Source organism: Aotus nancymaae, unplaced genomic scaffold (genome assembly GCF_030222135.1).
Source record: "Aotus nancymaae isolate 86718 unplaced genomic scaffold, 86718_ANA_hifiasm-v0.15.2.pri h1tg000040l, whole genome shotgun sequence".
Classification (NCBI taxonomy): Eukaryota; Metazoa; Chordata; class Mammalia; order Primates; family Aotidae; genus Aotus; species Aotus nancymaae.
In genome coordinates, this window is record NW_026988454.1 from 19,202,052 (window position 1) to 19,226,839 (window position 24,788).

Below are 24,788 nucleotides of genomic sequence, written 5' to 3' on the forward strand. Positions count from 1 at the left end.
GGATGGGAGGAATTGGGAGTAAGATGATTTAAAAGGGAAACCTATATTAAGCTTCCTTTAATGAAACCCACCTTAGTCTGTCAAACTATAAAACACATACATAACTTTAATACAGCAATTCCACATGCATGGTGATATAGGTATAGGAATATCTATGATAGCTTTTTCTTACATTAACAGCAGAAGGGTGCACTTTGAGTACTGGTTAAATAAATGATCTGCATGAGAGAATACTACGCAGCCTTTAAGGGAGTGGGAGAATATTGACATGGAAGGACCTCCAAGATATATTAATGTAAAAGTAGGGTAAAGAGCATGAAAAATACGCTCTCATTTCTGTATGGAGAAATACATACGCAATTATATTTATAAATACAAAAGAGCTTCTCTGAAAAGATAGGCCAACACTGGTTATAGCAGGTTGCCTGTAACAATGAACGACATGGTTGGGGGGGGGGGAAGAAGAGGGTGATTTTTAAATAGTTTCTCAAATGCATACATTACCCCTCAAAATTTTTTTATTACAAACACCCTCTTCTCCCTATAAAAAAATGTGTCTTTGTATCAATTGTGGTACACTGCCATTAAAAACCGGTTATTGTCAAGTTGATTAATTTCTAGAATATCCAGACCTAGACTTGTTTTTTCTCTTTCTCCGTAGATGTGGGTGGTGGTGTCATTTAACTGTATATATTGAGAAAGTCAATCATCCATGTGGACTCAAGATTCTTCATTTGAAAATGATGATCTCAGACTCAAGATGACTTCCAAAAAATATCTTCTTGTTCTAAGGTACTATCATTATATGACTCGATTATGCATATTTGAAAACAAAGCAATGAAGTGGTAAAGAGAATCTGGGTGGATGTCAGAGGGTGATTTCTGGTGATATGGCAGAATTGCATACAACTACCATTTTCCCAATATATTTCATTATTTGATCGCTTTATAAATTCTCTTTCATTTCTACTCCATTATCTTTAAAATACCCAAGAAACAACACAAAAAGCATATTCAAGTGAAGAAATTTATTTACTTGTTTTCTAGGTACATAGATGACATAATTATAGACAAGTTTTGATACATAGGAAAACCCTTCTGTCCACCTCTCTTTATGCTAAATGAATCATCACAATAATTTTTACAATTTTTAAAACAATACACAGCTTTCTTGGGCTGAAGCAATTGCAAGAACACATTGGTACTGGTATATTACAGCTACTTACAATGTTTTTAAGAACAGCAATGGAGAAAAATAAGTTATTTAAATATTGATTTCATATACAGAAAGTGCAATGTTGTTAGTTGTTATATAACTTGCTTGACAGTTTCTTTTCTCTATCAATTTTAAATCAAGATAACTTGGACTCAGACTATTATATTTTTTTCTGAAAATAATACAGTACACGCATGGCAGCAGTGACTTGGTGAGTTGATCTGTTTTGCTGCAGTTATGAAAGCAAACTTTACTATGTCAGGAACTGATTTCCAATAGGTTAGTAATTTCCAATTTCACCCATAGAGGGGGGCGGGGGTCAGGACAGAGAAAAGGGCCTCTGACTAAGGCAAGGCCATGAAACAATATCTTGGTTATCTGGGTACGTAAATTGTACTAGTTGGAGCTGACTGCATTTCATTCCAGACAGCTTTGAAGTGAAAATGATACACAACGTTATGTGTAGCTACCTGAGCCAAACTGCCTTTCCAGGTTTCTTTTGTGCTTTCCAAAGACAACAATTTCACCATTACTCAAAATTCTGTACCAAATGCAACTGATTAAAACTGGATATCGCTGAAGCCTACCACCTGTTCGCTAACATCCACAGGCAGCCCCAAACCACCTCAGTCAAACGTCACACCCAAACATTCAGCTTTTCTCAGACCAAATTAAGCGTTTAAAGAAAAAAAAAAAAGATCAAACACTAAAGATATTTTTAAAAATATTTAAAACAACACAATACAGTAAAAACAACCTCAGACCCCTCAGACTAGACATTCCCACTGAAAAATCTTTGTGGTCCCTGAATTTGATTTTCTATGCAAAGGCATTGATTTCCAAAGAAGAGTGATAAAAATATAGTTTGGCATTCTCAAAATCTCCAGAAAGTTCCCTCTTCTGCTGCGACTTTCACTTACATGAAAATCCTTCACTGAGAATGAATTAAAACTTGGAAATTCACATGAGATTTCTCCCTCTCCTTTGTTACCTCTCACACGACTTCTGTGTGTTTTTTTTTTGCTCAGCTTAAACAATGACAGGATCTGTTCGAATGTCAAGCCGAGGTATTCTGAAAGTAGGAAGAGAAGCCTGTCTACAGCACCCACCTCCACCACAGCACGTGAAATGCACTGAACGCTCTAGCTATACGAGAACCCTGCAGCTTCGTTACATTGCAAATAGGCTAGGCCACAATCCGAGAAGATAAACATGAGCTGTTTTTAAGAGTTCAGTAGAAATCTGGCAGCTTTAGCTTTTCATTCTACGTTTCCACAACTTCTTCATATGGCATCTTACAGAGGACGAAAATTATTAAAGAAACATGCATTTCTTTAAAAAAAAAAATGCATACTAATTCATGAAAAAAAATACATCACCTGAGAATGTCTTTTTCCTCAGAAACATGGATCCAGACATAAGCACTGTGCTAAAGATGGCTTTGTAATTTATGAAATCACTTCCCCTCCAACCCAAGGGAAATAATTTGTTTTAATAAGCAGATGAAATATTATAAAACTTTTAATCAAGGGCTTGTGGTCAAGGGGTTTATATTATAAATGATTGCATTTGATGCTTAAAATAGTGTTCATAAGAATGTAAAGGAAAATCACTTTGTAAGCAATAGAAACCTAAATAGTTTACTTGTTTAAATTTGCTGTTTGCTAGAAAAGCAGACACTAGACTAACAGAAGATAGAGGCTGGGCTTGGGGCTCGTGCCTATAATCCCAGCACTTTGGGAGGCTGAGGCGGGTGGACCACCTGAGGTCAGGAGTTAGTTTGAGATCAGCTTGGCCAACATGGTGAAACCCCATCTCTACTAATAATACAAAAATTAGCCAGGCGTGGTGGTAGATGCCTATAATTCTAGCTACTCGGGAGGCTGAGACAGGAGAATCACTTGAACCCAGGAGGCAGAGGTTGCAGTGAGCCAAGATCGCACCACTGCATTCCAGCCTGGGTGACAAGAGCAAAACTTCATCTCAAAAAAAAAAAAAAAAAAAAAAAAGATAACATGCTGAAATCAGTTGTAAAACAATTTAAAGTATGCAAGCACTTAACACATGGCTAATGTGGTTTGTCTGACTCCAATATTGAACCTTTGTTTAAATTAAATGAATGATCTAAATTTAAAAAGGATAATAGTATTAGTTGCAATACTGAAAAGACTTCTTTTAGAAAACATCTTCTAAATGACTCCCTTTTTAAGAACATCTTTCTGAAATGTGCAACCTCACAGTGACCTTTTGCAAAGATGATCTGTTAACTGAGGGCTGAATTTCAGGATGGACATGGTCAGGTTCCAAGTCAGTACTGCAGCACAATGACCCACACAGTAACGATACTAAACTGGTTAAAACAAAAAGCAGTTACTATGAATACAGATGCACACACACACACACACACACACACACGCACACACACACACCTCTGTGAATTTCAGATAGCTTTTTAGTACATTTGTAGTTAGCTTAAAAACCAAAACCAACATGAAGTGTGTGGCTGATGACTACCTCTACCAAATAAGCCATGTTACAATGAGATGGTTAGAGAAGCCCAGTTTTGCTGAAAATATCCCAGATAGATAGGTTACATGGGAGCCTAGGCTGAAGATGTAGAACTAAGGTTACAGGATTGTGGACACTAGTTAGATAACTGCTTCAAAGCTTATATTAAGGCAAATAAAAGCTGATTGCTAGAAAGCAATTATTAAAATGTCTCTTGTTTATCTAAAGAAGAATAGGACTTTTTTTTTCTGGTGTAGCCAGATGTTCTAACTTTTGAACAAATGAGCGTGGTCAACAACATACAATAACTCTTGAGTCTATTCCTTTGGCCTAGCTGAGCCCGCCTGGCCCTCGGGCATCCTGCAGGGTGACAGACAGAAGGGCAAGGGCACTATCAGAGATGCAACAGGCTGCCCCCCACGCCTCCCAGCCTCTACCAGTACAGAGAGACAGACTGGAGCCAGAGCATTCACAGCTAGTTGGCATCTTGGTTCTTTCGTCTTCCGAAAATAAAAATAAGTGCTTGTCTTGTCTTTGGAGGTCAAAGAGAACCGCACTCATTTCCTGGAGGGGGCTTTTCTGGAGGAGAGGAGCCTCAGTCCTGTGCCAAGTTTTCGCGCCGTTGGGCCACACGCCAGGCCTTTCTTCTGGATCTGGTCTGCACGTCCAGAGATGGAGGAATTGCATCAGCATCATCTGCACAGTGAAAGGGTGGCTCTGGTCCAGAGAGGCCCATTTCGGGCCTGGCTACATGGCCTCGGGGCCTGGCGGCAGTTTGAAGAGTCTGGCTGCAGATAGGAGCTTTCTTATGTGTCTCTCCTCTGTGATGCCAGCCTCCTGAAGGCAAGTGTGGGACAGAGAAGGCACTTGGCTCAGGGTGCTGAAGCCCGCGGTGGAGAGGGTGCTGGCGTACATGGGCAGACCGATGGAAATGAGCCAATCCGACACAGACGAAATGCATCCGGGAGAGACAGGCTTTCGGCAGATTTCCGTGAGACCACCGCTTGGAATCTGGATGAATTAAGAAAGCAATATGATAGAAATGCTCCATGTGTCACCAGAGGGCTGCTTTGTGTGTGTCTAAAAGGGACAGCACTGAAATACTGCATTGCTAGACTGTTATCAGAAAGCGACAATACAGTGAGTGTCAGAGATCAAGACTAGCAGGAAGACTCTAAGATGAAGCAAATCCTTAAGGAAGTGTTCCACAGGGTTCTCCAAGGTGTTTGGAATGAGATCAAATCCCACTTATGTGTCCAAGTCTCCAAACGGTAAGCATTTACATATTCTAATATTTTGTTTCACTGTGGATATGCTCTTGACAGGAGCCCTAAAGTAGTTTGAAGAGACAAATCTGGGTGATCGTGTGAAAAGTAACACTCAGGCCGGGGGCGGTGGCTCACGCCTGTAATCACAGCACTTTGGGGGGCCCAGGCGGGCAGATCACAAGGTCAGGAGATCAAGACCATCCTGGCTAACACGGTGAAACCCCATCTCTACTAAAAATATAAAAAATTAGCCAGGCACGGTGGCACATGCCTGTAGTCCCAGCTACCCGGGAGGCTGAAGCAGGAGAATCTCTTGAACCTGGGAGGCAGAGGTTGCAGTGAGCCGAGATTGCACAATTGCACTCCAGCCTGGGCAACAGAGCGAAATTCCAACTCAAAAAAAAAAAAAAAAAAAAAGATAACACTCAATGGGTAGGGTTTTTATAAAGTAGACTTTTCACTGTATTTTGAATCTATGTTAACAACCAGAAAATTAAATATTTAGTCAATACAGTTAAAAAGAACTTAAAATACAGTAGTATCAGGGTTGGCTGGAACAAGGAAATGGACATTTAACCCTGACTACTGAGTATATAAAGGGCCTACACCTTTCAGAAAGGTGATTTGCTAACGAGAATGAAAATCTTTGGGATTTGATACAGTTTTCATGAAGCAAACCCTTTTCAAGGAATATATCCTCAGAAATTAACCATGAAAGTCTACAAAGATTTATTCATAAGGATGTAAAAGGCTGGGAAAATCTAAATGTTTGAACTACAAGACTGACTGCTAGAGTACATTCACCTACTAGAATACTTTGAAATACAATAGCATCCCTCTTATCCACGGTTTTCTTTCTACAGCCTGAAATAGTAAATGGGAAATTCAGAAGTCAACAACTCGTAAGTCTAACACTGTATGCCATTCTGAGTTGTGTGATGGAATCTCACACCGTCCAGCTCTGTCCCACGTGGGGCCACCATCCCTTTGTCCAGTGGATCCACACTGTCTACACTACCATCCCTCAGTCACTTAGGGGCCCCGAGTCATCAGATCAGCTGTCACAGTACTGTGGTGCTTGCGTTCCAAGTCATTCTTATTTGACCTCATAATGGCCCCAAAGTGCAGGAGTGGTGATGCTGGTCATTTGGAACGTGGCAAAGAGAAGCCATTAAGTGCTTCCTTTAAGTAAAAAGGTGAAAGTTCTTGACTTAATAAGAAAAGAAAAAAAATTATATGCTGACATCCCTAAGATCTACGGTGAAAACGAATCTTCTATCCGTGAAATTGTGAAGAAGGAAAAAGAAATGTGTGTATAATATATTCAGGGTTTGGTACTCTCTAGGCTTTCACGAGATCCACTTGGAGGTCTTGGACCATATCCCTCATGGATATGGGGAGACTACTGTATTGATAATATCAACAAATTTTTTTAGTAACAAAGAAACAGACTTATGATGTGATAATAGCAAACAATCAGGTTTCAGTACTGTACATTTACTATTATACGTGTACAGAGAAACGATTAGACAGAGTTTTAATGGACAAGTAAAAATTGTGTGTATTTATGGTGTAAAATGTGGTGTTTTGATAAATGTACACATTGTGGCATGGCTAAATTAAGCTACTTAACCCATGGATTGCCTCACATACTATTTTTTGGGGTGAGAACACTTAAAATCTGCTGTCCTAGCAATTTTCAAATATACATTGTTATTAATTGGAGTCACCATGTTGAATAATAGATCTCTTGAAGTTATGCTTCTAACTGACACTTTGTGTCATTCGGATGGATTTTATTTCTTAAGAAATGGGATCTCACTATGGTGCCCAGGCTGGCATCAAAATTCTGGACTCAAACAATCTTCCTGCTCTGCATCCCGAGTAACTAGGATTACAGGTGTGCACCATCACGCCTAGCACTAGACTAATCTTTAAAAAGTTTTTCACAGTGTTGGGATTATGGATAATTTTCTTTTTCTTTTTTTCTTTCTGAAAGTGTATTTTTAAACATTTCTAGGCTGACCCAGCGGTCTCCTTTCCACAGCTACACAAGCCCTTGCCTACTTGGCAGCTGTCAGTATGCTCATCACTAAGCGTGATAACTAAATGTGCCTCAGGAAGCCGGGGAACTGTGGGCTGCTCACCGCCATGCGGTGCTGCTTCCGCAGCTGCTTCACCCGGATCTGGTCCATGTTGGTGGCGACGTCCCTCTCGGGCTGATCCAAGTCCTCTGCGTATCTCTGCACCAGGGCTTCAGGAATCCCACAGCGGCCATGCTGCCAGGGAGAACAGAAATGTGGCATCAACGGTTATAAGGATTTTTTTTTCTTTCCCTAAGATACACCAAACATCACGTAGGGTCTCACTCTGTCACTTAGGCTGAGTGCAGTACTGTGATCACGGCTCACTGCAGCCTCAAACTCCTGGGCTCAAGTAATCTTCCTTCCTGCCTTGGCCTCCCAAACTGTTGGGATTCCAGGAATAAGCCACTGCACCCAAACCAGAAGTTTTAATCTGAAATGAATATATTTTCTTTGAGTGAGGATGGATGCTTTAGAGGGAATACTTTTACATCTTTGTCTTGTACTGATGAGCTCTAGGAAAATGTTTGGAAGCATAGTTAAGGCAGAACACAATTATCTTACACTTTTCAGGCCAATGCCCTCACCTCACTCAATTAGATCATTTTGCAAAATACAATTCCTCCAATGTTATTGAAGATAGTCTTCTAAACTGCAGGAGAGAAGGACTAACTTCTACTTTACAGATATTCGACTGTTTGCACTTCATCTGCTACAAGTTATACCGCCAGCTCACTAAGCCAGCATTTACTGTACGGTCATTCTCTTTACTTTTTATTTAAAGAGATTTACTCATGAAATCTTGGCCGGGCACGGTGGCTCATGCCTGTAATCCCAGCACTCGAGGGAGCAGAGGCGGGTGGATCACGAGGTCAAGAGATCGAGACCATCCGGGCCAACATGGTGAAACTTTGTCTCTACTAAAAATACAAAAACTAGCTGGGTGTAGTGACGGGCGCCTGTAGTCCCAGCTACTGGGGAGGCTGAGGCAGGAGAATCCTTGAACCCAGGAGGCAGAGGTTGCAGTGAGCCGAGATCACACCACTACACTCCAGCCTGGCAACAGAGTGAGACTCCATCTCAAACAAACAAAAAAGAGATTTACCCATGAAATATCAAGGAGGCTCAGGGAGGTAGAAGAGGATCTTATTCTAAGGCATTCATTGTCATGAGAATTTTATAATAAAGGACTCAGGAATGCATCGTAACAGGGCCTGTATTTCCTGGAGTAAAGTACTGCTGTATCTGTTAGCATTGCTTTGTCTTCGGAGTCACTTGCTATTGGTAGACCTCATTTTTTTTTTAATGAGAAATAATTGTTCATTATAGAGCTAAATGTTTTTGGTACAATGGGGGATTTTATATTATCTTTTTCCCATTACCCATTCAGATAACTGTATAATCCAATGATCACATCTGAATAGGGTTGTATAATTTTCCAAGTATGTTCACATTTATTTTATTTCCTCTCAGTAATCCCTCTAAGAGGTCTTCACGCAGGTTATTTTTAACCTCAGTGTACCCACGGAGAGATGAAATGGAAGGTGTGAGTATCTGAACACATGCATGTCCAGTAAGGCGTGGACACATGGATTCAGGTGTCCCTTGTCCGCTCAACCGTCCTTTTCAGAAGCCAGTTTTGGTACTATTCATTCTCCCTGCGAAGCATAGCTGCCAAAAACTAAAAGGAAACAAGAAGAGCAAAACAAAGAAAACTCCAGAGAGGCTGTATTTGCATTTAATCTGGAGCCTGGTCTCCCTCATCAGAAGCTGCTGGCTGCGGATCATTCATTCCACCCTCTCAGGGCTGCCCACGTTACCGGGCTGGCTTCAGGGGCAGCTGTGGGCTCATCTCACCTGGCTGCCTGACTTCTACAAACAAAGGCCTGTGCATGTGGTGGGCCCAGGGCCTTTGATACCTTATCAGAATATGGCTCCTCCGTGAGATCGATGCCTTCAGCGTGCAGCTTGTTTTCAGTGAGCATTTCCAGATCCACTCCCCGGGCGCAGGAGACCTTCCTGGTCAAAGCCGGGCCCAGCTTCACACCATGCTCCTGGAGGCTTGTGTTCTCAGGGAGCTCTGAGAGCCAGGGGGGTGGCCTTGTGCTTGGTGGGCTGCCAGGCGCCTGCCCTGAGAGAGGCCTGGGAGCCAGTGCTGGGGGACAGTCGCTGGGGCTGGTGGGGCTGGCAGGGCTGCCCCTTTTCACAGGCAGGCATGGCGCGTCGGGACTGGGGTGGGTCCCACCAGGGCCCATGGGGACAGGGTGGAGTCCGTTAGCGAGGCGTTCTCTGCTCTTTTTGGCAGGAACAGGTGGAGGCTGTGATGGAATTTTTGGCTGCGTTCTTGTCTCAGGGACCCTCTGCTCAGCATCGACCCCTTCTTTGGTGCCCAGGGGATGGTGTGTTCCTTCAAACTCATGTCCTTTTCTGTGGCCCTCCAGAGGTGTCCTTGCTAAACCATGTTTAGCTCCAGAAGGCTGAGCGTCATAGTTTCTGGGCAAACACTGAGGGGGTGATGGGCCACGGGCAGAGGCTGCGATTGAGCCCTCCAGTTTCTTAGTTGTCAATTTCTGAGGTTCAGAAAATCTCTTGCTTTGGGTCAGTAGCAATACATTGTCGGCAGCAGAGTCTCGCTCTGGGGGCTGGGCCTTTGTGGCAGAGGTGCTCGTCTTCTGTGGCACTTCGGGTACTATCTGAGGGGGCGGTTCTGTCACCTCGGTAGGCACATCTTGCTCAGCGCCAGGCTCTGCTTGAAGGTCATCCAGGGAATGGGATCGGGGCCAGGTGTCCACAGTCTGGGGGCCCTCCAGGGTCTCACAGCTCCGGCAGATGGAAACTGGGAGGCTTCTTCGGTTTTTATTCAAACCAGTCACACCAGGTGGGTCACAGCTCTTGGATGTGTCTGGGGCGAGGCCACCGCCCAGCCTGCCCTCGTCCTGTCCCTGCTTCAGTGCGTCCCCTGATTTCATTAAAGGCAACGTTGGGTAGTTGCCCAACTGGTTTCTGCTGAAAGACTTTAAGTTGGGCTCAGTGGATGACTTGGCAGATAGGAGGCTCACTTTCCGAGTCTTGCCTGTGAGACAAGGGAATATTTTACAATCACATTTTAAAAGCAAATCAATCAAACGGATGCATAAAGGGGTACTAACATAATTGAAATCTCCAACTCCCATATCCTATTGTTCAATTACATTAAAGATATACAATCACCATTTATGACACTGAGTGATACAGGGTTATTATGGTTCTATTTTTATTTTTAGAAAGAATCCTTAGTCTTATTAAAGAAATCATGAAGACTGAAATTAATTGGGTGACATGGGAGAGAAATATGCTGTGTCAAGCAGGGAAATAAATCTTGGCTTAAGTCTGTGCGCAGCTGCACTCGCTGTGAAAAGAGGTTGCTCATCCATAGCCCATATTGATGAGGTTTGTTGGATGAGTACAATTTTTCAAGGTCATGATTGAAAAGGAGAACTGGACTGAATTCCAGAACAGGTTCTATAAATGGTACCCGCTTCAGAGTGATCAGTGAATACTCAAATCCCACCTTCCTTGAAGCCCCTCCTTCTAATAAATTTATCCTAGAAACAAGCAACCAACCTGGACACAGACAAGTAAACATACGTAAGTACTTTGCCAAAGAAAACCTACAAAATACTGAGAAAGTTTTGGAACCCAGCAAAGCAACACCCTTGGTTAAAACTGTCAGACTGATAACTGAACTATCAACCAGACATAATCTATTTATCTGTTGACTGGTAATTGATATGAAATTGCTGCTGCTGGATATGTTTGCCAAAAACTTACAATGCATGGTCCAGGCAATGTACAGAACTCTTTGTTCACATCAGTACTTACACACACACATACACACACACACACACACACTAACTGTTCCTTGTTACATTTTTGGTTAATAACCTGTTTGTTGTGTGCTTTGACCCTGTCCACCTGTATTTTCCACACTGACAAACACCAACATGCTAGGCATGTTGAAAAAAAAATTCTTCAGAACCCACACGAGCTACACAAGGATTCTGATGTTTACTGAAACTGAGGATGTACAGGGATACTATGTGAGTTTTGTATACTGTCTTGACTGAGGCTACCTGAATATTATAGTTTGGGGAGAACTACCATCTTCCCAAGTTGATAGAACACCTTGAATGGCAGGACGTCATGGCTCAAATTTGTAGGATATTATTGTTGTTACATAAAGATCATCAGCCTAGTGTTACTACTGAAGATACTGACCATGGTCCCATTTTTCATTATTGGAAAAATTACCACAAATAAATGAAGAAATGCCTCTTCAGAAAAAAAAAATTGCATCAAAACTTAAAAGTAAGTTGAAGCGGCAAATTATTAAAACCTCTTTAGCATAAATTTTAGAAATATGACTTTCTTTTCCCTTAACTCCCAATATAAAACTATACGTCTAAGTTCCATTTCTACATTCTGCATTATATTAGAAAGATCCCTGAATTTATTTTGAGTTCAAAGTATGGTTCCTAGCAATCTAGTTCTTCAGCGGCTACACCTGAATTCATCTGGGCATGAAAAACTCTGCCAGTAACATCTGTGAGATCCTTACCAATCACCAACAGTTGGGGAAATTAGTTTCCTGAAAACTTTTGGATATGAAAAGGTTATTAACAGAAAAAAAAAATTCTTCAGACCCTAAATAAGCTACATAAGGATTGTGATGTTTAGTAAAACTGAGGCTGTACCGGGATACTAGGTGGGTTTTGCATACTGTCTTGACTGAGGCTACCTGAATATTACAGTTTGAGGAGAACAACCATCTTCCCGAGTTAATAGAACACCTTGAATGGCAGGGCATCGCAGATCCCCAAGATGCTGATTAGAACTGGAATTAGAGTGAGGCAAACAAGGTGCCCAGAGGATGAACTCTAAGGAGATGAATGCCCAGAGTCATGCGAGCACGGGGCTGGTACCCGAGAGTGAGCACCTGCTTAGGGTTTGCACCCTGGACACCCTCTTTCCTTTCCTTAGCCCTGGTTTTGGTGCCCACAATGGCTCTCAAACTATTTTTTCCCATGATCCCCAGTAAGAAACACATTTTACATTCAACAGGTCCTACACAGAGACACACATGCACGCACGCAAGCGCAAACACACACACAGACATAACTCAAACAAGGATTACAAGTGACAGTGCCAGCAGTACTAACTGCTATCCGGGGGATGTTCTCTACTCTATTTTGTCTTACAAAACTGCTGTCCACGACCTACTAAACTGTTTTCACAACCTACTAATAAAGTACAACCTGTAGGTTTAAAAGGTTTGCTTAGTAGGTGCTCAGTAAATCTCTTAACAAATGGGCTATTAGATAGGGCTCCAATGGCTGCTAAAAACTATCAAACCTGGGCATTTTATAAGACGGCCTTCAGGAGTTTGACAGAGATTTAGGTCACTGTGGCAGCCTGAGCCTCTTTCCACTGTTTCTCGTCTTGCTACAATCTGAATTCTGGGGTCACAACAGGAAGCCACAGAGGCATCCATGATAATGTTTAGCCCACCTGACCCCATACCACTTAAGACTCCTCTTCTGTTTGAGACAAGTACGTTTTCTGAAATTTCATATTGACTACTTCCCGACTGGCTGTACAGAGAGGCCACAAACGAGACAATCCTTCTCTCCGCAGTAACTGCCTCGACATTCAGGCCATGCAGCTGAGGCATTTAAGACACTGCTGCTGGTGTGACCTTGATGGATGGTCTACCCGGTAAATTGTTTTCCTATGGACCTAATAGTTCCCAATGCTCAAATGTTGGTTTTTATTGCATAAAGAAAAGGGCATAGGAGACACACAGTTTAGGTTTTACAGCTGCAGGTGTTTTACACGGAATTTATTAACCTCACCCAGCAGCCAGGAGAATAAAAAGGGAGGCTAACTGTGGACTAGAATGGTGTAGAGGTCAGAAAGAAAAAGATGGTTGCGGAGTTCATGATAAGAATACAATCATCCTTTTGCAGAAACTGTGCTTTGAAATCAAGTCAAAGCAGGTTCCCAGCGACCCATGCTGACATTACCGTTTTCCAGATTCTCACTGCTTTCGTAGCATCCTGAGTCTCGGGGGGAGCATCCACTCAGGCCCTGGCTGTCAACGAGCAGCTTCTCCTGGGATCCTGACTGGTCGCTGTTACCTAGAGGAGAGAACCCAGCACGAAATCAACAAGGGGAGAAAAGCAGAGGGTTCAGAGTCAACAGATCTCAACTTTATCCTCAGTTACTGCCCTGAGATTTTAGAAGAGAGCAATTTATCTTAAAACAGATGAGATCAAAATGAACTAGTGTGATCACAGCTTTTCTTCCAATAAAGTATTAATTGCACGAAGGTAAGTTTGGAGAGAGCACACAGTTGGAATACGCTGATGCATTTTAAGTTACCGGAACAGAGGCTGACCCTGGCCTCAGGGCTATGAGGAAAAGAGAAAGGCAGGGTGTAGTTTTCGCAGTGGGGCTCGCAGTCCCTTCTGAGTGATGGCACCATCAAGGAGAAGCAAAGAGAGAATAAACGTCCTATTCACAAGGTGAGATTGGGTCATACGTTTTTCGGAGATCTGTTAAGACTTGTGCTTCAAGATATTTATGTTGCCAACTTTCCATATTTGGGAGCTAGTATTAAAGTGTCAGATGAAATAACAAATTTTATTAGCATTTAGGAGCCTTCCTAGCCCTCAGGGACACACGCTGAGGGTGCTGGTATTAGCTCAGCAAGCGTAAGGCTGGCAAACCCCAAAACTGAAGAGAGGCCAGTGGCAAATCTTTTGCTTTTGTCGTTTGGGATGAGTTAAGGGTTGTTCTTTCTTTTCTGCTTCTCCCTTCGTCTTGTGCCAGCACATTTCTATCTCCTGCCTATAAGTAAAAGATGGGGAAAGCTTAGGAAACTTTCAAACTTTGAAGCTGAGTAACAGATGCATGGTTGCTGGTATAGATAAATGGATGACTGAAAGCTGGACATCCTTATTCTGAGTGGATAAAGAAAATGCAGTACCTATACACCATGGAATACTACTTGGCTATAAAAAGGAATGAAATAATGTCTTTGCAGCAATTCGGATGGCGCTGAAGGCCATCATTCTAAGTGAAGTGACACAGAAGTGGAAAGCCAAAATCCTTATGGTCTGACTTCTAAGTAGGAGCTAAGCTGTGAGCACGCAAAGGCATACAAAGTGATATAATGGATGTTAAAGACTCAGAAGGGCGAGGGTAGGAGGAGTCTGGGGATTAAAAAAACGACACATTAGGTACAACGTACACTCTTCGGGTGATGGGTGCACTAAAATCTCAGAATTCACCGCCATATAATTCATCCATGTAACCCAAAATCACTTATACCCCAAAAGCTAGTGAAATAAATAAATAAAATAAAGAAAAAGAGAGGAAGACCTCATTCTGAAGAAGGCTTTTAAGGAGAAGCATCATTATTTGTCAATTGTACCTCAACAAAGCTGGAGGAAAAAAAAATCAAGAGCAGCATCAGACACTTCTGTTGAGTGAATCTGCCCAAAGGCAATCATGTGGAAAGCCACGAGGGCCTTCAACACCCCAACAGCATCACCCGGCATGTTGCAGAAAAGGCACGTGTGGCCTTACATGGGACAGTGAGGTTACACGCAGAACATCTTTGCATTACTATGCAGAGTAAGTGCTTGGTCACATAAAACAGAAACCAAGAAAACATTTTCTACATAAAATAGCTAGTTGCAATGATGAATGGCTTTATTTTCCTTTCTTTTCATCTCCCACCAACTCCCCCATTCCAACCACACACACAAAGGAAAAAGAAATCAATACACCAGAAATGTGATGCCTTTTCTCAGGTCATCAAAATAAAAATGCAGGGAGGAGAAGGCTCTGGCAGCACCCCTGCTGTCCACTCACCACTTCCTGTTTGCATTTCTCACGGGGAAAGCATTTTGCAGCCCCAACTACAGCAGAGATCACGACAGAGTAAGTCCCTCAATTCGAATCCCACATTAAGAGTGCTACTTTTAAAATGTCTAATGAAAAATTAACTAATTGGAAGCACAAGAGCAAATACTGTCCCTCCGACCACCTAATAGTGGAACATTCTAGAGCAGTGTCCTCATTGTGTGGAAGAGCCTGTGGCTTTGCAGTAGCCTTTGTTCTAGCCTAGCATGTTATTTAGGAAAATGATACTTATAAAATGAGGGCTTTGCACTATCCATTACAACCCAGAGAGAGGAGTTGGTGTACTCTGTCCCTGGTGACACAGTTGAGTGCACCACAGTGGCCAAAACAGACTCCAGAGTGCTGGCCAGTGGAAGTAACACAGAAGACCTGCTCCTGCCGCAGCAGGAAAATGCATGCTGTGCCTGTATCTTTGGGGATCCCAGCCTCACCAGACACAGCAGGATACCCAAAATTATTTTGGAGAGGGAGGGGATCCATTCTGTCACCTGAAAACCACAGTTCTATTTATACGTTCATAAGGCAGGGAGCTAGAATCGCTGTCCTCGTTGGAGAGAAGCGAAAAAGAGGTGTGGTGCTTCTTCCCTGTAGTGCAGAATCAAGACCATCACCTTTTCCCACACTTGTTAGCATCGGTGCCAAGGTGCAAAAGATAAGAAAGAAGATGAGCTGGAACCCTGAAAATTCTCACAGTCAAATCACAGCAAAGTGCTGGGTTGTGAGGCTGAAACCCCATTTGAGCATGACCTGAAGGGACCCTGCTTGGACTAAGCTCTCTCTGCCTCCAGCTTCACTAAACACACACACACACACACACACACACACACACACACACTCTCTCTCTCTCTCTCTAAGATACCTATGAGCTATTCCAACATCAAAAGGTAGTGGTACCCAAGGGCACATACCATTGCCCAGGGAGCAGTTCCCTTGGGAAAGAAGGGACGGGAATGGGATTCTTTGAAAGCAGGACTTTCCATGGGCTTATGCCATATTTCTTAAAATGTAAGAACTAAAGGAAATATGGCAAAATATTAACTTTAGCATGTAACATACATATGTTTGTTTTCTTTTCCTCTGTACTTTTCTGCTTGTTTGAAATAATGCCTAATTAGAATTCTTATAAAAGTTATTGTTTATACTTGGAAATGGTTAAGACAGCAAACTTTAGATTATCTGTATTTTACCACAAGTAAAAACCGTTTTAGCAATTTGTAAGATGCATTCATTTGCCAGACCTAAGATAGTAGGTCTGAGGTTGGTGTAAGGAACAGCCATCTGACAATTAGTCTTTTCCCAATGGAACCCTATGTGAAGGCTGGCATTTTCTCACGCTTCAAGGAAGGCTGGATGGGACGACTTCCAAGCAGTGCTGGAGATATACTTTTTGCTCTCAGTGATGGCTAATCTAGAAAACTTTCAAGATCCCTGCATATCTTCAAAGATCTCAACACACCTCTGTATCTCTCTACTGTACAGAAATTCAGTTTGATAGAAACCTATCATGTTTCTCTAAGTTATCAGTAGAGGCACTACTTCTTAGCCATGATGACTTTAACTGTATTGGATGTAAAATCCTATAGCTCTAGGAAAAGTCTGGACCCTGACTCTTGGCACTAATTGGTACCTCTGGAACCTTGAAGTCTTTGTTTTAGAACCAATAAAAGGAAGTACAACTTTATATATCAGGGAAGTTCTCAACAACAGAGCAGCATAGATCCAAAATGGAATGTTTGAAGGGGCAAAGAGGTCTTCTTCACTCTCCAGGTTAGCCACCTGATGGATAAAATACCCTCCTACAAAATGCCCCTTGGTACAAAACACTCAGGATGTGATTCCAGGAGGGATAATGGTTCTGAGCCAACGTGGCATGGAACAGTCTAAGCACAGATCCTTGCCTTACACTCAGGACTTAGCTTTTCTCCTCCTATTCTGTGGATGATAAAGGACATGTAACAGAGAGTCTATATACACCAGCTGCTCTTGGTGAATGAGGAAGAGCAAGTGAGCTATGCCACTGGGCAGATGTGGTGCAGGACAATAGATTATTTCATATTAATTCATACTAATCGAGCTGGTAGGGTACGCCAGTCACTGTGCAGGCTCTTTACTGGCCACAGACCCCAACGTGTCTACCGGGGGACTCAAATACTAAAAAGACCTGGTTATAAAGTGATATTAACTGTGAATCACAATTCCCTCCAAATCTATCCCTGAGGGCAGCCTGTTTATCTTAGGCTCAGACATCTATTTGATGGTGTGTGTTTCTCTATCTTACCAGTTAATTTAGAGGGACTGCCTATTTAGCAGAAGTGAATTTAACCTAACAACACTTGCTTCCATTGTCTCTCGGGCCTGATACATTTCAGTAATGTATAATTCTTTTTTCCACCATCAACCATGGTTTTGGCGTGTCTTTTAGCAACAGAAATGCTATTAGCTACTGATATCTCTGAAGCAGAGTCCTTGAAGGAAAACACATTTGAATTCAGTAACTGGAAAGGATACTCCTTTAAGATGAATGATTTCAGGGATATTTTTATGTCAGATTGAAAAATACAGAGTAAGATAAGACTAAGTTAATGGAGCAAAGGATATGGTATATTCAAATAGACTTCATAAAAGCTGTGAGCTCACTGATAATTCTGTTCACAGGCTGTAAAAATAAGCTATCATTTAGGTTGGGAATTTGCAGGCCAATCAATATGGAATTCTGTGCTCTACACATTCACTGCAGAGAGACATTTAATGAAAGCTGATGAATTTCATGTATTCACCAACCAGTCTATGGAATAAGAACACAATTCCTCGTGTGCTCTGAGAAGTAATCACCCCTTAGTTGGGCGAAAAACTCCCAGCTGGTCAGTCACTTTTGTGTTCAACTGTCCTCATGGCCTGCAGGGGGCTCCACATCTCAATCGTACCTACAGGGGAGTCTACCCATCTCTTGGGAAAACTGTCATTCCATTCTTGCAAACACTTGGTGCAGGATCATCTTCAACTATCATCTAGAAACACGCCCGGAAAGGTAGCGGCGGCACAGGAGGCTTTCTTTTGTTCCCAAGTCTGCACTGGGAATTCATGGCTTTGTGCTGTTTGACCTTGGCTTTGGAAAGAACAGGACAGAATAAGTGACTCCAGGGACCTAGCACACGCTGGCAGCGTACGCGGGGCCTGCTGTGGTGGACCTCACAGGGAACATCTCCGTGTGTACAGGGACTTACTGTCATATTCCTGTAACAGCTCCACCGCTGTCAAGAGAACAGCTCTGTGTTCTGGGTCCCTGATATTTAACTCATCCAAGTCTTCCTCCTCCAGCAGCTTAAAAGTGTCCAAATCTTCATATCCATTGAACAGGAAAGTGGGCATGTGCTCCTGTGAGAGAGAGAAGGAAGACAGAAGGGAGTCAGCCAGCCCAGCCACACGATAACACTGGCAACAACTAGCCTGCCACCCCCATGCGCTTTTCCCATAGTCATCGTTATGCTAATCAAAAGATTAGTAAGTATCATTTGCAATGGATAATGTACGTCCCAGTCCTCCAGCTCAGCAGGCAAGCAGGGTGTTTTATTAATCATGGGTTGGGAAGATGTACATCGTAGGCTGTGATGGGTTCCACTGGCTCGTGTTATAATTGTACCCTTGGTAAGAGCTAATTCCTGTACCTCCACAGAGCCCACAACAGAGGAGACTCCTCCTTCATTTGTAGAGCTATTAAAATCCAGCTTTTAATTCCTCAGGATCAAGAGTTTTGCAGAGGAAACACAGTCTCTCATTGCAGACTGGCGCTACTAGATGCTGGCAGTGATGGTGGGAGAGAGGTGGGAGCAGAGTTTCTTTGCAACCCCTGTGGAGCTACCTGCGGGCAAGGTGCCAGGGGTTTCCGCCTAGAGCCCTTCCAGCAGGAAGGTTTGACCCGGGGCTTATGCTGTCACCCACAGCTGAGGTCAAAGGCAGTGTTAGAAAACCGGTCACTTTTTCTGTAGAATAACGGATGCTCATCATGGTAATGGACCGCCCTTATTGGACCACACAGATCAGCCCCAACCCTACTCTAAAAATGCCCTCACTTGCTTAGTGTAGGAGAGAAAAAGGCAATGAGGGAGTAGCGTGTGGCAAGAATCAGAAGCGACTGACTTTCAGGTTAATCCGATCCAGGAGATCCTCCACAGACTTGGGCTGGGGTGGTCTTCCTTTCCGCCGCCTCCTGGTGGGGCGCTTGGGTTTCTCCTCATCCTCACTGAGCACGTCCACGTAGATGAACTTGAACGTGCCGACTTTGTTGTTCAGCAGGCCCATCCAGGTCCCCATGGGTGGCTTGCTGATTATATCAATGATATCTCCTTTCTGTGGCCCAGGGAGCAAAGATCTTTCCATTAGGTACATTCCATGAACGTACAAATCATGAATCTGGCAGATACACAGGTTACGCAGAAGCGAAGATGCCACAAAGGCCAGAATCGGGGTCCCACAAGTCACCCTTCTGAGTGACCCACATAGGATGCGACTGTGAGCTTGGCAGAGGCCAGATGATAGGTGTCTCTGACTGTACGGGATTCCATGCAGGCCCCCGGTCACAGCCCCTCCACCCTCCTGTCCTGCAGGACCAGGGGTGCCTGGGGTACTCTGCAGGACCAGGATGCCCACCTGGCACTCTGAACGTCTTCCCTCCTCAGAGTGCTCCCCGTTCTTGGAGAAGGCACTCCCCACCAGCCCTAACCAGGCGATCCCTGCCCTGTTAGGGCTGCACACACATTGTGGAACCTCATCTGTCCCGTAAATGTATCTCTGTGCACACAGAAGGCAGAAATCTTTCTTCAGATGGAGAAAACACAGAAACCAGGTGTGTAGGGCAGGAGCCGGTGCGGGGAGAGGGAGGGTGTGCAATGGAAATTCTAAAGGGAAGCTGAGGCCAGAGGATAGGGTCAAAGGAGTGAATTGATGATGGCCCAGGGATTAACACAAGACCCTCTGCCTCGTGGGCTGGCAGGTTCCTGTTGTGTTTTTTACTGCAGAGGAGACCAGTGAGCAAGGTAGCCAAGATACTGTGCAGTCTGTACCATAGTAGCCCAGCATTCAATAGTAAGAAGGAAAGAAAGCCTCTTAGAGAAACAGAAGAACTCAGTTAGCTGCTCTGAGGCCAGCAAGAGAGATACCTTGAGCTTGAGCGAGTCTGTGTCATAGGGACTGGGGGTGAAGTCGGTGTGCACCCTGGCACGCCCGCAGAATGGGCCTCGGTAAGGCGGCTCTTCATCATCCCCATCTTCCGACTTGACGCTTTCCCGGTTGCTGGTTGAGGAATCGGTGGTGCTCACTGTCTGACCACCTGTATAGGAAGAACAAGGGTAGACACAGATTTCCCACCCAGCAAAGCAGAAAGGTACTGAAGGCGTGGCAGATTAGGAAACGAAGGCCCAGAGAGAGGAAGCTTTGAACCACAACCCTATGTCAGGACCAGAGCAGGGCCCAGTGAGGAATTCTCTGATTGTTATCCCTAAGCTCCTCACTGGACGGGAGACTCACAGCAAGTTACCCTCATGAGCTGGAATCCACATGACATGGAGGCTCCTGCATGGAGGACACTGCAGGACCAGGAACTAGACCCTGCTCTTAACATTCGTGACCTCTCAGTGGTAATGCACACTCTTCCTAACCATTTTACATATGAGGAAAAAAATTCAGAGTGGTCACATCACTTGCCCAAGGGTAAGAAGTTAAAGTGGTAGGTTTAAACTTGATCTTGGGGCGCGGTGGCTCACCCCTGTAAGCCCAGCACTTTAGGAGGCCCAGACGGGCAGATCGCTTGAGTCCAGGAGTTCGATCAGCCTGGGCCACATGGTAAAACCCCATCTCTACAAAAAAACACCAAAACATTAGCCAGGCATGGTGGAGTGCCTCTGTAGTGTAGCTACTCGGGAGGCTGAGGCAGGAGGACTCCTTGAGCCAGGGAGGCAAAGGTTGCAGTGAGCTGAGACCACAACACTGCAGTCCAGCCTGGGAGACAGTGAGACCCCATCGCAAAAAATAAAAATAAAATAAAATAAAAACTTGTTCTTTTTCTTCATACCATTCAGCTGACTCCAACTACCACTGGCCCTGAACTTTTTGAACAAAACTTATCAGTCACATAAAAAATTCCCCTCCCTTCTGCACTCCCTTTATTTTGCCGGTCATCTTCACGTGCTTGTCTCCCTGGCTTCTTCACCCTGCTCTCTAGATCCTTTTTCTGAGATGCTTTCTCTATTGTCTCCAATCAAAATTCATCACCCCCTCTTTTTGGCTGCTGCTGCATGTCTACTAATGAACATATATGATTCTGAGTCCAGAGAGTCTGCAGGTCTGATTCTCTAATAGCACCTGAAGGACAGGACTTGGTCTTATTCACCTTGAAATTGCCTGAACCTCGTGCTCAGTATATGTCAGACATTGACTCCATAGAAAATAATCTACAATGACAAAGTAGACTTACTCATGGAGCTCTGCCCGCTCAGAGAACTCCGAAGACTTTCTACAGAACCTCCGGCCTTGAGCTTGGGCTTGTCCATGTGTTCTGGGTCAGTCTGCGAAGGCGGAGGGGAGCCAGGCATTCCATCAAGGCCTGAGTCCTGCCACGGGTTTCAACAAAATGAAGAAGTTCATCAGAGTGGACAGACGTTGTCTTGTAATTCTCAGTGACTTGGTCTTCAGTGAAATCAATCAAATCAATCTATACCCATATTTGATTCTATACCTAGTATTCTCCTCCTTTTAAGCCTACATCCCTGCTTAAAGTCATGGTCAATGTTACTATTTATTAAGCACTCAAATATTATGTCTCATTCTCAAATAGATATTCTTGAAATCTCCAAGAAAAAATAAAAGGCTTAGAGACTCAGCATACACAAAAGCCCAGTAACAAGGCTGGATTTCAAGTGTAGATCAAGTACAATCCATGACTAATGGAATACCTGGGAGTGTAGTCAGAGGAAATTTAATCTACTTGGATGGGAAACACTTGCACTTTTAAAAAAACATTACTTGAAAAAAAAAAATTGGCCAGATTCTTGTTTCTATTTATACACATTATTGGCATTGGCTAAAGAAATACAAAATAAAAACCCAAATATACAGCAAACATACTATTTTCCAGTCTACAATAAAATTTCCACATGTCACTCTGAAGTTTTAGCTTTTTTCACTTTTCTAAAGTGTTGTCAGTAAAAAGCTGGGAGGTCTCTTTCAGATCAGAATCCTGATGGGAGTGACTCAGAAGTACTTTCTGCATTTTGGGTAGCTAAGTATTACCCGCTCAGCAGCTCCTCATTTGCATATTCGAGTATAGCATGCTTATTTGATTTGTGGTGCTATATCAATAGACAATACCACACTTTGGAAAGTTTGCAGTGAGAACTGTTTACTTGCCAAAATAGAAAAGTCTCTGGCATACTTCATATGGCCATAGCCACGTGAGCACAAAACCAACTAAACGAAACCTGCTATTTGCATGCTGCCGAATCATCAGAAGGGGCTGACACAGGCCCTGCAAACATCTGAGGACATCAGCAATAGCAGCTTATGATCCAACACACATTAGTGCTTTATATGTAAGGAAAGTGAGCAAGTGACCTCAAAAGCAACAAAGAAAAACAGATATTAGGAAGTTACTGAAGCTACAAAGTATGAATTCCTTAAAAAGAAAAAAGAATTCATTCTTCCTTTCTGCATCGTAAAATAAGTAATTTTTTCCCATCAAAATCTTCAGTAATGCTTCTGAAAAAAGCACGCATTTGAAAAATAGCAATAGTAAATGTGGATCTCTGATATATTTTCAAATGCTTTCCAAAATTGTTAATTTATTCGTCACATGTTTATGGATTACCTACAATAGCAGGAACTATTCCAGGTGCTGGGCATATAGCAGTATCAGAGAAAACAAACATCCCTACCGTAAGGGTTGGTATATTTACTAAAAAGTTTTTCTAAAAACAACCACACAAGGCCGGGCATGGTGGCGCATGCCTGTGATCCCGGCACTTTGGGAGGCTGAGTGGGGTAGATCACGAGGTCAGAAGTTTCCTGGCCAATACAGTGAAAACCCGTCTCTGCTAAAAATACAAAAATTTAAAAAAAAAAAAAAAAAAGCCCAGTGTGGTGGTGCACACCTGTATTCCCAGATACTCGGGAGGCTGAGGTGGGAGAATCACTTGAACCTGGGAGGCGGAGGTTGCGTGAGCCGAGTCCACGCCATTGCACTGCAGCCTGGGTGACAGAGTGAGACTCTGTCTCAAAAACAATAACAACAACAACAAACCATACACAAAACTTTCCATTATTTTTTGCTTTACAAAAAGTTTATAATGATCAGTTCTTTCTTTTATTCCTTGACTTACGTGAAATGACTGCTTTAAAAAAATAGAACTAAGCATATAAGATTGCTATATTATAGTAAAATTATAGAAAAATGTCAAAATGACATTAAAATTCTGATCTTATGATCCATAAAGCAGAAAACTTCTTGGAACATAAGCTTAACAGTTTTAGTAGCTGTTTCAATTTTGGAGAAAAGCAAACTTAATAAAGTGCTTTAAATTAGTAGCATGTTTTCACTAGCAAGCTGACTACTTCAATATAGAATAGAATATTCAATATAGAAATACAGAATCACTATCACTCCCTCACCCATAGGGACCAGAGAATGAAAAGAATAAAGAAAAAAATCATAGATAAGAGACACTGAAGGTAGCCCAGACATCCCCTGCAGGGCTAATAAGCCACGGTTTCTCAGCCTGAGCGCTGCTGATTTTGAATGCACAGTTCTTTGCTGTGGGAACTGTCCTGTGCATATTAGGATGTTTTGGCAGCGTCCCTGGAGTCTATCCTCTAGATGAGCACTCTCCAACTCCCGGGGCATGGACCAGTACTCCTCCGTGGCCTGTTAGGAACTGCGCCACATAGCAGGAGGTGAGTGGTGGGTGAGCAGGCGAAGCTTCATCTGTTTTTACCGTCACTCTCCATTACTCGCATTATTGTCTGAGCTCGACCTCCAGTCAGATCAGCAGTGGCATTAGATTCTCACAGGAGCACGTATCCTATTGTGAATCGCACACACGAGGGATCTAGGTTGCGTGCTCCTTGTGAGAATCTAATGCCTGATGATCTGTCACTGTCCCCACCCCCAGATGGGACCATCTAGTTGCAGGAAAACAAACTCAGGGTTCCCACTGATTCTATGCTATGGTGAGTTGTATAATTACTTCATTATATATTACAATGTAATCATAATAGAAATAAAGTGCACAATTAATGTAATGCACGTGAATCATCCCGAAACCACCACCCACCCCAGCTCCGTGGAAAAACTGTCTTCACGAAACCAGTCCCTGGTGCCAAAAAGATTGGGCACTGCTGCTCTGGATGCTGGCAACATCCACTCCACTTCACTCCAACCCATGGAAAGACATTGCCCTGGGTCCAAGGGGGAGCAAAATGGTACCCTCTCCCCACTTCCCCATGAGAACCACTGTGATCAACTGAAGCAGGCTTTGTTTGAATCAAAATGAGGCGGGTGGCGGCTGGCTGGTGGTGTTCAGTCATTTGCATGGAGCGATGCTTGGTTTTAGCTCACTGTGCCCACCAGAGAGCAGCAGCTGAGCAAAAATGTCTGCTTTCCCTGCTGTTTGTATTTAGAAGATAAAGTGCATTACCTACATATTTCAAGCAGACAACCAGCTCATACACAGGCACTTCAACAGGCTACAAAATGAG

General features: G+C 43.3%; 1 protein-coding gene across 5 annotated transcripts in view; it reads right to left on the reverse strand.

Annotated features, from left to right (window-relative positions):
• Window positions 1-1,013: 1,013 nt before the first annotated feature.
• The window catches only part of SASH1 (SAM and SH3 domain containing 1), a 278,424-nt gene continuing 254,649 nt past the window's right edge, over window positions 1,014-24,788 (reverse strand). For all 5 annotated transcript variants that reach the window (XM_064360587.1, XM_064360589.1, XM_064360588.1 and 2 more), the window contains 8 exons: window positions 21,514-21,649; window positions 20,201-20,370; window positions 19,182-19,391; window positions 18,269-18,419; window positions 13,139-13,252; window positions 8,996-10,149; window positions 7,140-7,271; window positions 1,014-4,735 (listed from right to left, as the gene is read on the reverse strand). In XM_064360587.1, the coding sequence (XP_064216657.1) occupies window positions 4,472-4,735; window positions 7,140-7,271; window positions 8,996-10,149; window positions 13,139-13,252; window positions 18,269-18,419; window positions 19,182-19,391; window positions 20,201-20,370; window positions 21,514-21,649 (2,331 nt within the window). In that variant the 3' untranslated portion in view covers window positions 1,014-4,471. The remainder of the gene's footprint in view (window positions 4,736-7,139; window positions 7,272-8,995; window positions 10,150-13,138; window positions 13,253-18,268; window positions 18,420-19,181; window positions 19,392-20,200; window positions 20,371-21,513; window positions 21,650-24,788) is intronic.